The 13,123-nt window shown below is 36.7% G+C and overlaps 1 protein-coding gene across 1 annotated transcript; it reads left to right on the forward strand.

The window, feature by feature from the left end:
• Positions 1-839: 839 nt before the first annotated feature.
• Positions 840-13,123, forward strand: FBXL21 (F-box and leucine rich repeat protein 21). The gene is made up of 8 exons (XM_011362357.2): positions 840-946; positions 1,320-1,373; positions 3,327-3,485; positions 4,845-4,940; positions 7,194-7,560; positions 8,022-8,144; positions 11,811-11,982; positions 12,308-13,123. Exons 4-8 carry the CDS (start codon positions 4,858-4,860, stop codon positions 12,949-12,951), a joined length of 1,389 nt encoding a protein of 462 aa, XP_011360659.2. The 5' UTR covers positions 840-946; positions 1,320-1,373; positions 3,327-3,485; positions 4,845-4,857; the 3' UTR covers positions 12,952-13,123.

Below are 13,123 nucleotides of genomic sequence, written 5' to 3' on the forward strand. Positions count from 1 at the left end.
AAAACAGATGGGAGAGGAGTGAAAGGAGGGGTTTCAAAAAGGCATAAGGAAATTTTGGGGAGATATGCATATATTCATTATTTTGATTGCAGTAATGGTTTCAAGGGTGTCAAAACATTAAATTGTACGCTTTAAGTATGCGCACTTTGTCAATCATACCTAAGCAAAGTTGAGGAAAAAAAACAGTATGAGGGGGAACCTACATTTGTCAATTTGGAGCCATGTACATGATGTAATAAGCAAAACAGGAAGCTCGCGAACATAATGTATAGTTTGATCTCAGATTGAAAAAAAAAAAAACTAATGAAAAAGAGTCATAAATCCTTACCATGCACTATACTTTTTTGTGTATGTATTGAAGGTCTGGTAGTTTACACAATGAACAGTGGTTAACAAAGGAAATGAGATGTGGCCCAGGACAGGGAGGTTCTACATACATATTTAACACTGCGCTGTTATCACTTCTGATATTTTAAAAGTTTCTAGTGTTTGTATTTAATAAAATGGGGTACTTTCGGTGGAGGTTAAGTTCCAGAAATCGGACTATTAATTCACGGCCATTTGGAGAATTTGGCTGGCTGTTTCACGCAGCAGTTTGTCACCGCGCATTAGCTGAAGACCTGCGGGCAGAAAACTCTCCACTCACCACCTCGGGGTCGGCCCCCGGGTCTCCCGAACAGGTGTGAGCCAGCGCGCACAGGCCTCCCGCGAAAAGTGGAGCTACGCGCATGCGTGCATCCTGGGGGCGGGCCCGAGGCGGGCCTGGGGCGGGGCGGGGCCGGGGAGGGAGGGGCTTGGGGGACGCTCGCGGACTCTGGGGTCTATGCGGTAGGCGCTGCGCGGCCAGCTGCAGGGCAGCTGCCGGGTTCCCGGACCCGGCGGGCCGGTTCCTGCCGCCGCGAACGCTGGGACACGAGCGAAAGTACAGACTGTTATATTTTTAAAGGTAGCATTTCCTTCTGGGAGTCGCGGTGGTCCTCGAAGAGTGCGCTTCAGCTGCCTTCGAAGGAACGCGGTCTTATCTTGGGCGGGTGATGATTTGGGGACGGGAGGTGCTCGCGGTCAAGGCGATTTCTCTGGGACCGAGGAGGCGTGACCTGGCATCCTCAGCCGCGGTTTCGCCCGAGGCCTGAGGTGTGGGGGACCCCTGAAAAGCGACCCCACCCCCAACTCGAGGCCAAGGCCGCCTTGCAACGCCACTCTTCCCCCCTCCCACACACACACACCTTAGGCATTTGATTTGCTCCAAGGTCGGGTGGTCCGTGAGATTTTATAGCAGCAATTAGTTTCTTGTTTCTTACGTGGCGGTTTTTCTGCAGGGCGAGCACAGGACCGGGGTCCGTGGATTCAGTCATCTTGCTCATCTTTGGAAGGTAAGCTCTGAAAGGATTGTCTGCATCCGACCTTCTCTCTCAAAAGTGCGTTGGGGTAATGTTTGGAGTAGTATGTGTAGTTGCTGGACATGCTAAGTGATTACTGAGCCTTGTGGTCGCCTTAGCTCGGCCCCCTTGAAGTGCTCTAGGTTACAGAGAATAATGTAAGAAAGTTTTTATTTGCCACAAAGAAATGTCTAAGAAAAATAAACGTTGGCCTTGCTTGTTAGTTGGAAGATCTGCACTTTTTAAGGTGTATTGGGTTTTCTTTGTCATGTGTGCCCAGAACTTTTCCCCAAAATATGAAGTGGAATAAATTATTATTTTCTCTCAGAAAAATGTTGCAAAATGATTTCTTGAACCCTTTGTATTATTAGATCCCTTAGTCTACCCTTCACTAAGATGGGACTGTCCTCATTTCTTCAGGCTTCTCTGCAGAGGACCTGGCTTGGTGTCCTCACTCCCCTTTCTCTTCGAGTCCAGGAGGAGAGATGGGGAGGTGGAAGAGAGGGAAAGGCTGCCATTCAGGGATTTTAAAACATTTCCCAATTCTAATTCTATGGGACTCTCCCTTGCATCTCAAAAGGTGTTTTGAATCTACACATATTTTGAAAACTTCAGTTTTTCATATGAGTCATTTAAAAGCAGACATACCTATTCTAAGATCAAAAGATTCTTTTTAAAAGTATACCTTAATGTCACAGAGAGACTTGAGAGAGTGTAGAAGATTGCTGAATCACTGATAAAAATGTGAGAACACCAAAAAGCTGGCTATCACTGCTTTGGGAAAGATTTAATGTTTGACATAAATGACATAAATATTTTATCTTTTGTTGAAGCCTTGATGACATCATTTAACGTTCACATTTTAAAAAAAAAATTGTAAATTTAGATTTATAAGGAAACTTAGAGGTCATGTGGGCTGCAAAGAACATAAATATTTTTGACAGCGTTTCTAAAAAAAAATGTTTTGTCCTCTGCTCGTGTTAGTTATATTTAGTGGGAGGAGGTATATTAGAAAGGTGTTTTAAAGCTGTGTTTTGGAACAGATCTTCAGCATTCCTATCCAGGCCATGTCTCCCTTGTCATTTCACCAATGACTGGGATTTCAGACCTCATAACAGTGGTCCCCAACCTTTTTGGCACCAGGGACCAGTGCTCCTGTGAGAATCTAATGCCTAATGATCTGAGGTAAAGCTGAGGGCAGTGATGCTAGCACTGGGGAGTGGCTGCAGATACAGATGAAGCTTCTCTCCCTCTCTTGCTGCTCACCTCTTACTGTTCGGCCTGGTTCCTAACAGGCTACTGTACCAGTGGCCTGAGGGTTGAAGACCCCTGCCATAGCAGAAACCATCAACCTGTGGTGGCAGTAATCAGATTCTTAGTGTGCCAGTTCAGAAAGTAGCTTAAATAAAGGACATTTGCTAATTACTTCCTGTTCATTTTCATCTTGCTGCTTCCAACAAATTTGTCTAGCCTTTCGGGTAGTTTTGAATCTTTATTCTGTTATCTGTAGCGTTTACACAATATTTTAGTGTGGTGACAATGGAAAACTTGAAACTTTTAAAAAGTACTTTTAAAAATACTTTGAATATTCATTTAACCAATCTGTTATCTTTAGTATTTACATAATATTTTAGTGTTGTGACAATTGAAAATTTGAAATTGTAAAAAGTACTTTCTGTGTATTCATTTAACCAATCTGGAAGAACCTCGTGATGGTGCGAAAGATAGTTGCTTCCATTGCTGCCACCAAGTTGGCTTTGGACGTTTTCAGTCTTTCATCTAATCTGTCTTTGATTACCTTTCCCTCAAGAATACCATGGGAGATTTCTTACTTTTAAAGGCTCATAAAAGGAAATTCGATTAGGGTAGTTAGTGAAGCCACTAAGTGAACTTTGAGTCGTCATTGCAGTCTTTCCCAAATTCTAATAAACCTATTTTGTACCCTAGAATTGTGCTAAAGATCACTGTCAAGCTTGCTCATCTCTCCCTCTTTGGAAATATGGCTTATTACTTGATGGGATGCTGTATTCTGGTTTTGTCTTCTACTAGCCCTTACAATTACAGATAGTGACTCTGAAATAGCAATCAAGTTCCTTCAGCAACCAGGTTAGTAATTCATTTGATCCTGAAGACTCTAGTGAACTGATCTGAGATAGGTACTTGCATACAGTCTTCTCGTGGGTCTTAGGTAGTGAATCCCTATCTATATACCCTTACCAGATTACTTCATTGTTTTTTAGCATAAAGAATGGCCTGTAAACACAAAATTAGCCAGCTTGATAACTCAGTAGAAAAGTTTCTGCAGTAAATAAAATTGTGTGCCATCTGATTAGGGGAATACAAGTCACTCAACTTGTCTTTCTTTTATTTGTTGTATTCCTCTAAAAGTATGCTGATAGCTCCTTTCTACCCACTTCTGGGGTGGAATGTAAAGGAGAGAGAGCCAACGTTGCTATTGTTTGGAAAATAGATGGCAGTACAAGAAATCAGATTGTGGATACTGGCCTCTAATATCGTCTCCATGTCTGTCCTCCAAAGCTCTATTTTAGGAGTAGGATTCGGAGAGAGGTTGAGAGCTGACAGGTGGCAGACAGAAATTTAAGAGAAGTTTCTACTTGATTAACTGCTTGCCTCCTCTACCTCCTCTGTATAGTTTAGTTTGGTTTACAAAGGCAGTAGAATGTATTTATTTATTTTTTACTTTATGACATTTATGTGTGATTCCAAGGCAGTGCGTTTTATCCTGGTATAGACCAGTTATTATTTTCTTCCATGTCCATAAACTGCTCCAAACTCTGACAAGTCACTGTGCCTAAAACTGGCCAAACTTCAAAGAGAATATCAATGAATCAATTAAGTATGAATGAACCAGTTGTATCTATCAGTATAAGTGAAAAATTTTAAAACCACAGAAACATATGTTCTGTTAACAGCAAACTAGTCAAACAAACTATATTCATAGGGTAACGATAAATAATAAAAGTTACGTCTTCTTATTTAATTATTACAACTGTAGTAGTGTTGTGTGCTGCCAAAACTGGAACTGAATGAGTTACATAGCCTGTAAACAAATAAATGCAATCATGGACTACCTTAAATTTTTTGTATATCTTTCCATATGTGTTCATTAAAATGTGAATTTTTAGAGCCTTTTGACTGATCTACTGCCCTTTATTTTAGTAGAGCTTCAAGTATAATTCCTGGCAAATGCTGCAATATTTCTACTAACCAGGCTAGTTTTTTTTTTTTTGGACAGATTTCCCTCTGAGTGGAGAAAAATAGTTTGGGCATTAATAATTCCTAAAAAACTTTCAACATATAGAAATATATATAAATATTCTAAGCATATTTACAAATACAATATATTTATATTCAAATATATATAAATATCCTAAGCATAAAAATTATTGGATTTCTACTTATACATTCTGATGAATGTGTTTTTGTGGTATTTTGCCAAGCTAGGAAGTGAAATGAAATGGATGTTGGTGAGTACCCCATGGCAGCAGTTACTTCATTTCGTTCATTCAGAGTGAACTGTAACTTGGAAGCCTTCGTTAGGTAAGAAAGTTGGTAGTTTGAAAAAGAAATGATCAGTTTTTAAAAGTGATCATATATGTTTAGGCTGTAATTTTTATATCATTATTTTCAAGCTAAGAAAGATCAGTTAGTCTTGCATTCTTAAATATAGTTTGCCCATATGCTCACTGTATACAATTATTTTTACATAAAATTTATAATTTGTAGATGAGTTTTAAGCTCTGAAAACTAGTATACATAAGGAAAAAATTTAAATGTTAATTTTAATAGAATTATTGAGACATGATATCCTTCAGTGATTCTATCAGTGAATTAGAAATTTAATGATTTTACTAAATAAATGATTTTAACAATCCACATTACACATAGTCAGATTTAATATACAGCACAATTGCTTTGTTTAGAATTTTAAGGCAGTTTTCTAACTTAGCATTTGGATACAGTCTGTTTTATTATTGGCTTCACTACTTTTTTACTGAGAGATTATATTTGGGATAAGTTTTTTTGTAATACCTTAGTGAAATTTTAACTATCCATTCTGTAAGCTACCAGATAAAACAATTACAAGCAAATGTCAATAAATGTGCTTTACATCGGAGTTTAGAATCCAGTGTCCATTCCTTTACCTTCCCCCAGCCATCATATTTCATTTTAGGGAATTAGCATTGCAGAATAGATCAGCCCTTTCAAAATAGCGTATGCTTTGAATTATTGATGTCAGCAGCTTCATATATTCTATATTGTATTGCTGGACCAGTTTTCAGCCATGCACGTAATTTTAGTCAGATTAAAATGTGTGCACTTTTGCTCAATTCTTGAGATAGAGCTTTGCAACTATTTTTGCTTTCCATTTCAGTTTTCCAAACCCTAAAGATGACCTTTCATTTTGTTCAGTGACTAGGTCAGTCCTGCTTCTGGGATCCAACTCTGTGTTGTGGTTAAGAAATGTTTTACATCAGAAAGAGTGACTCACAAGACAGAGATATTTACATATTAAATAAATATTTCATTAGATTTAAAGGTATGTTTCAATTATGACACTGACTCTTCCACATATACACTGCTAGTATTTAAGGGTGAAAAGAAAATTAAATAGTCAACTAAAGTTAAATAAAGTTCAGAACTATTCTTACCATTATTTTTTACCTCTCAAATAATTATATACTCAAAATACTTTGGTTTCTTTTGCTATATACATACACACACACACACACACACATATATGTGTGTATATATATACATATATGTGTATGTATATGTATATATATGTATGTATACACACACACACACACATACACACATACACACACACACAAGATAATCCTATATACTTGGATATATCTGGACCTGAAATTTTTTGGAACTTAGTTGTAGCTCAGGCTGACTAATACCTGAAGACTCATCATTTCTTTTTGTTGGGGAAGAATGCTCTTTCCTTTGCTATTTTACATTGGCTAGTGAGGGTCAAGTTTGTTGTTTAAATAGACTTTATCCCTGCCATATCCAATTTTCCTAGAGTTCCTGTGTCTTGGGTATCATCTGAAAATTGTAACAGATCATTTGACTTTTTGTTAGAATTGTGACTCAACTTAATGAAGTTTGTTTAGAAAAATACATTGGACAATTTAAAGTAAAAACAACTGTAACATTTATTGAGCAGTTACTATATGCTGGTACTTAAGGTACTTTAACCCTCACAACAACCTTACGAGAAAGTACTGCTGTTCTCTCTGCTTTTCAGATGAGGAAACTGAGGCTTAAATTAATTTTCTCAGACAAGATCACATGGTTAGTAAATGGCAGAGCTGGGACTTATTCAGAACCCCCAGGAGTTCCGAGCACAATTGAAATATGATGCTTCCTTCTGTGTAGGAGATAGGAAGAATCCAGTAATTGGCCAGGAGTAAAGCTGGGACATCCACAGTTTTCTTGGACATTTCCTCCTGGAAGCCTCCTCAACAACCTTCACCCACATACAAACTCAGTTATATACCATTGCCTTATTTTTCCATTGTAGTTTGTCCCAGTTTCAGTAATGGCATTTATCACTGTCTTTCACCATTTGACCACAGCTTTGTGAACAGGTTCCCTCTTATTTATTTCTGTATCCCCAGCACATAGCAGTACCTATCAATGCATAAAAGTAGTAGGTTACTTTTTAAATTGTCTTAAACTGTTTTTCATTTCCTAATGTTGTTATTTATTTAATTAGAGCACAAATACATGATGGAAATGTGGAAAAAATTGTCACTTAACATTTTTTAATATTTGCAGAATGAAGAGGAATAATTTATCTGTTGTGAATAAAATTGGCCAATCTTCACCAGCAGTGAAACAGCCAAAACTTGGGTTCTACTCTTCTCTCAATCAGATTCATATGTACCCTGTTCTTCTAGACTGGGGGAGTTTGCCTCACCATGTAGTATTACGCATTTTTCAGTATCTTCCTTTAATAGATCGGGCCCGAGCATCTTCTGTATGTAGGAGATGGAATGAAATTTTTCATATTCCTGACCTTTGGAGAAAGTTTGAATTTGAACTGAACCAGCCAGCTACTTCGTATTTTAAGTCCACTCATCCTGATCTCATTCAGCAGATCATTAAAAAGCATGCTGCCCATCTCCAGTATGTCAGCTTTAAGGTAAGGAAAATAAGCATTAAATAGAGACCATGACTTATATTTTAACAATATCGTTGTATATCTAGATCCCCATATTGACTCAGTCAATAAATTTTGAAGAATTTTTATCCCAGACTATTTCTTGTTTTTCTGTAGTTCTTTGCATAGATTGAGATGTAGAACTTGAATTATATTGAATAACTTAAACTTTAATTTCCTTCATCTGAATGCTATTTTTAAAATTCAGGTAATTGTAAAAGATTTGAAAGTGTGAAGTCCTTAGAAAATTAATTTGTCATCATCTCTATTTCTCCTTTTTTTTTATTTGAGACATTTTGTATAAAGAAAAAAATGCTAATTTATTTTATAGCCTGAAGGGGTAAATACAGTTTTGCAATTGAATCTTATTAAATAATTATATTGTCAGTAAATTTCTGCTAAGTTAACCTTCATGAAATTAAGATTTAGAATTGTCTTTCTAGGTTGATAGTAGTACGGAATCAGCAGAAGCTGCCTGTGATATACTTTCTCAGCTGGTAAATTGTTCTATCCAGACCTTGGGCTTAATTTCAACAGCCAAGCCAAGTTTTATGAATATGTCACAGGTAAAGATGCTGTACTTTTTTTTTTTTGTGAGGCATACTTAAGTATCATCATACCAGCAGAAAAGACCTTCTCCTAAAAACAGAGCATATTCTACTTGTATTCAAAGAATTATTTAAAGCAGTTGTCTGTTGATTAGCACTTATTTTTTGCAGAAATAGCTTATACATAGTTTCATCCTTTAGATATAGTTTGTAATTTTAGTAATTATTTCTCGATTAAGTGTCATTAATATAAAATTTAAATGTTATACAATATTCAGGTGCCAGTTTACTTAATTACTTTGAGTATAGGGTATGTAGGGCCACTGAATGATGTCTGTTCTGTAATTCTGTAGTCTCTCCATTGAAGGTCAAACAACATAATATTTAACTAAATGAACTCTATTAATTAGGACGATGTTTGACTCTGTGTAGTAGAAATTCCAAAACAATAGTGGCTTAAGAAAACAAGGCCAAAGTTTATTTCTCTTACATTAAAAAAATCCCCAGATGAGACAGTCCATAGCTGGTATGAAGCTGTTTGGAACCCAGGTTTTCTCTAGGCACTCCAGTCTCTCCAAGGTGTTTTCTTCATTTTCTATGTCCAAAATGGCTTTCTGAGCTCCAGCCATCATGTCCTTATTCTAGGCAGCTGGATGGAAGAAATGGGGAAGGAAGGGTATGCCCTTTCCTTTTCAAGGAGACTAATTATAAGTACCACATAATGCTTCTGTTCTTTTCATTGGCCAGAACTTAGCCCTATGGCCACACTAGATTTCTGGGAAGCCAAGAGAGTCTTTTAGCTGGGCAGCAATGTGCCCAGCTAAAAATTAGGACTAGGTTACCAAAGAAGAAAAGATGAATGGTTTTAGGTAGCAACCAGCAGTCTCTGCCACAGTAACTAACTGTCCACTTTTCAGTTAGGCTTCAGTTTGAATGCCATCTCCTTAGAGAGGCCTTCCTTGACCACTTTTGCTAAAATTGTACCCACTCCTCCACTTACTCTCTCCTATAATATTTTAGTTTCTTTATATCATTTATCAGTACTTGAAATTACCATATTTATTTAACATGTTAATTCTCTTCTCCCCAGACCAAAACATAAACTCCTTGAAGACAGGGATTCTATTTAGTTTATTTACCATTATAAAACCAGAATTAGAATTCCGATAAATTATAATAAATTCTAAATTATGGTTGTCAGTAAAACTGGCTAATGGAAACCTTCCTATAGGAGAGGATAGAGAAATAGTAGCATCTTTTTCTCATAGACTGGGTTACGGCTCTCTTGTAGCAAGCATTTTTGCTAGCCTGTTTATCTTTTTAAGAGATATATTAAAAAGAAATGGATGATTTGGGGATTAGAGTAATATAAGTAATATAAGAAAACTTACTACTTCTGAATAGTTATATCTTTGTGAACTATGGGATCAGATTAGCCAGAAATTCTTAGATTCTGATCTGTCGCTAATGTTGCACATCAGCATCCAGGGCTAGCTTCTGGGCTAGCCGATGCAGTCACCAGAGTGAGAGCAGCGATTGGCAGCAGGCTTCCTTTCAAGCTCTGTCTCCACAGTGAAATGATCTCTGTGGCTCCTGGCAAAGTTGTGGATCTCTCTGAACCTCATGTTTTTCATTTGTAAACTGAGGAAAAATCAGATAAAAGTACAGCATTTTACAAGGTATCAAAAGTGCTAGATGAATATATTGTTACTGTAAGCAAATAGGTACAGGTTTCCCTGCTGTCTTGAAAGTAGAGCGATCCTTTGAAACGCTTTGTAAGCTGAGATGGTGTAAAGCGAAGAAGCAGTTATCTTAGGACACATCTTGCTAAAGAGTGCACAAAACGAATCAAGATGAAGCACAGATGCTTACAGACACAGTTCAAAGCTATGGCAGCTTGGCACTGAGATGCTCGGTGTAGTTCCCTCAGAGAAGAATCTCGATGGGGCCACTCTGCTGCTTGCTTTATTCACTGCCTCTGTAATGGCTCACTGCAAAAAAAACATTAACGTTAATTTTGCTTTTTGCCTTTTTCACAAAAATGAAAATTCTCTTCAGATTTTTTTTGGTTAGCAAAAACAGGTACTAAGAGGTAGGTCTTTTGTAAAAGTGAAGTGGTATGAAACGAACTTTCAAAAAGCAAGGAATACTTATACTCTAATGCTTAACCATATCTTCAGGACTAAAAGTCCATTGAGAGTTGACTAAAAAGAAAACAAACCTTATATTTCTTAAGAAAAAAGAGTCATGTATTTATGTTACTCTAATAAGTTTTGGCCCCATAAAATTTAGTAAAAAGTCTAGCTATCCACCATTTAAAAATTTGTGTGAATCAGTTAACAATTAGTATAAACCAATAAGTTTTCTTATAAATGAATTAAGATTTGTAACCAATTTTATCATTCTAATAGAGACAGTAGAACTTTTAGTAGAATTCAAATTGATTTTGAAAAAGGAAAAATAATCATGCATGGATTTGGTTTCCAGACTTTCTATGTTCAAAAATACTGGATCTGAAAACCTGTGAAATTCTACCTATTTTGAGTTCAAACTATGAGTAAGCTTTAGTTTGTCAATCTTCAAAACAGAAAGTTTTCAAAACATATCTCTAATTTGCTAACAAAAAACATGTCACTAAAGAATATGACATCATTTATTCATCAATATATTTATTGACTTACTATGTGCCAGATGCTATTTTAGGTGCTGGAAAAACAGGAATGAATAATTGAGATAAAAATTCTGTTTCTTCTAGGGCAGAAGTTGAAAAGGTACAGATAGCATTTTAGGCTTTGCATCTCATACAGTTTTGCTGCAACTCTGCTGCTGCCATGCTATTCAGCTCCAGCACTACAGTGTGAAAGCAGACATAGATAGTACATAATCGAAGCAGCACGGCTGCGTTACATACAGTCACTTTAATTATGGACACTGAAAGAGTTTCATGTAATTTTCACATGTCACAAAATATTCTTTAAAACATTCTTTTCAACTATTTAAAAATTTAAAACCCAGGGTGGCTCCATGGTATAGTGGTTAGCACATCTGCTTTGCATGTAGAAGGTCCTGGGTTTGTGCCCCAGGTGGAGCCACGGACCAGGCCCCGGGTGCTGGGTGTGCCAGGTCCCAGGGGCGCCTGGCCCCAGGGATGCCAGGCCCCAGGTGCACCCCCTGAGCATGTGGGAGAGTACACCCCACCTTCAGAGATCCAGTTCTTAAGGGGAAACAGCAATATCCATGGGTCAGGGGTGGAAGTGGTGGTGAAGGGGAATTAAAGAGGGGAAAAATTTAAAAATCATTCATAACTCATGAGCCATACAGTAACAGACCATGGACTAGATTTGGCTGGTAGACCATAACTTGCCAACCCCTGTTCTAGGACATAAATATAATTATATCCTTTAAATATTGAAAACTAAAGCCTTAAGATTGAAAATAATTGGAAGATATGTTTATGAAATCTTTGTAACTTCTTTCTTACTAGTCCATGTATGAATTATGGAAGTATAAAAAAAAAACTGTTATAAAAATGTCCTCTAGCTAATGGTACTACAGGGAACAGTAACATGTTGATTGCTTTTACTATGTTATTGTAAGCATATGTTGATGTAGTTTTAATAAATTGCTTCATTGAAGCTGTAGATCTTTAATGTTTTCATAATTTTTTTCTTATTGCCGGGCAAGTCTCATTTTGTGTCAGCACTTACAGTTGTTTTTGTCAACTCAAAATCATTATCATCAATTAAAATTGAAGACACACCAATGGATGATCCTTCACTGAAGATTCTTGTAGCCAATAATAGTGATACTTTAAGACTCCTAAAAATGAGTAGCTGTCCTCATGTTTCATCTGATGGTAGGTTATATATTTTTTAAGCTTGCATGATATTTATTGTAGTCATAGTAACAATGCAATTTCTTATTGAAAACTGTATGCTTAAGAAACATAGTTCATTAATCTTTTTTCAAAAGACGTCTTAATCTGCAAGCTAGATACAGTTTAAATTGGTTCTCCTAAGACTACTTTAGTTATATATACATATGTATATCTTGGTATCCATCTCTTCAGAAATCATTAGATGTCTGTTTTAGCAAAAAATAACTAATATCAAATTTAAATATATAAAATGTTTTATTAGTATGATTCTTTGTTTTTAAGAATTTTCCTCCATTTCCCATAGGGATCCTTTGTGTAGCTGATTATTGTCAAGGCCTTAGAGAACTGGCATTGAATTATTACATGCTAAGTGATGAACTTCTCCTGGCACTTTCAAATGAGACTCATGTTAACCTTGAACATCTCCGAATTGATGTCGTGAGTGAAAATCCTGGACAAATTGAATTTCATTCTATTAAGAAACAAAGTTGGGATGCACTTACTAAACACTCCCCTGGAGTTAATGTTGTTATGTACTTCTTTTTATATGAAGAGGAATTTGAGACATTCTTCAAAGAAGAAACCCCTGTTACTCACCTTTATTTTGGTCGTTCAGTAAGCAAAACAGTTCTAGGACGGATAGGTCTTAACTGTTCACGACTAATTGAGTTAGTGGTATGTGCCAATGGTCTTCAGACTCTTGATGATGAACTTATTTGTATTGCTAAACACTGTAAAAACTTAACAGCCTTGGGCCTCAGTGAATGTGAAGTTAGCTGTAGTGCATTCATTGAGTTCGTAAGACTATGTGGGAGAAGGCTAACCCAGCTCTCTATAATGGAGGAAGTTTTGATCCCTGATGATAATTATAGCCTGGATGAAATTCACACTGAAGTCTCCAAATACCTGGGAAGAATATGGTTCCCTGATGTCATGCCTATCTGGTAATCGCCTACCAAAGTTAACCTTTTTTTAAAATCAATAAGATTAGCTTCTTTCATTCTATGCAAATGTAAATATTAAGATGCATTGCTGAAATATTTTAGGTAAAATATTTTCCCCTTTGCAAACTGTCCTAATGGGTTACAACAGAAACATGAAAAAATACAAGAAATTCAAA

The sequence above is a fragment of the Pteropus vampyrus genome, unplaced genomic scaffold, assembly GCF_000151845.1.
Source record: "Pteropus vampyrus isolate Shadow unplaced genomic scaffold, Pvam_2.0 Scaffold74, whole genome shotgun sequence".
In the NCBI taxonomy this organism is placed as follows: Eukaryota; Metazoa; Chordata; class Mammalia; order Chiroptera; family Pteropodidae; genus Pteropus; species Pteropus vampyrus.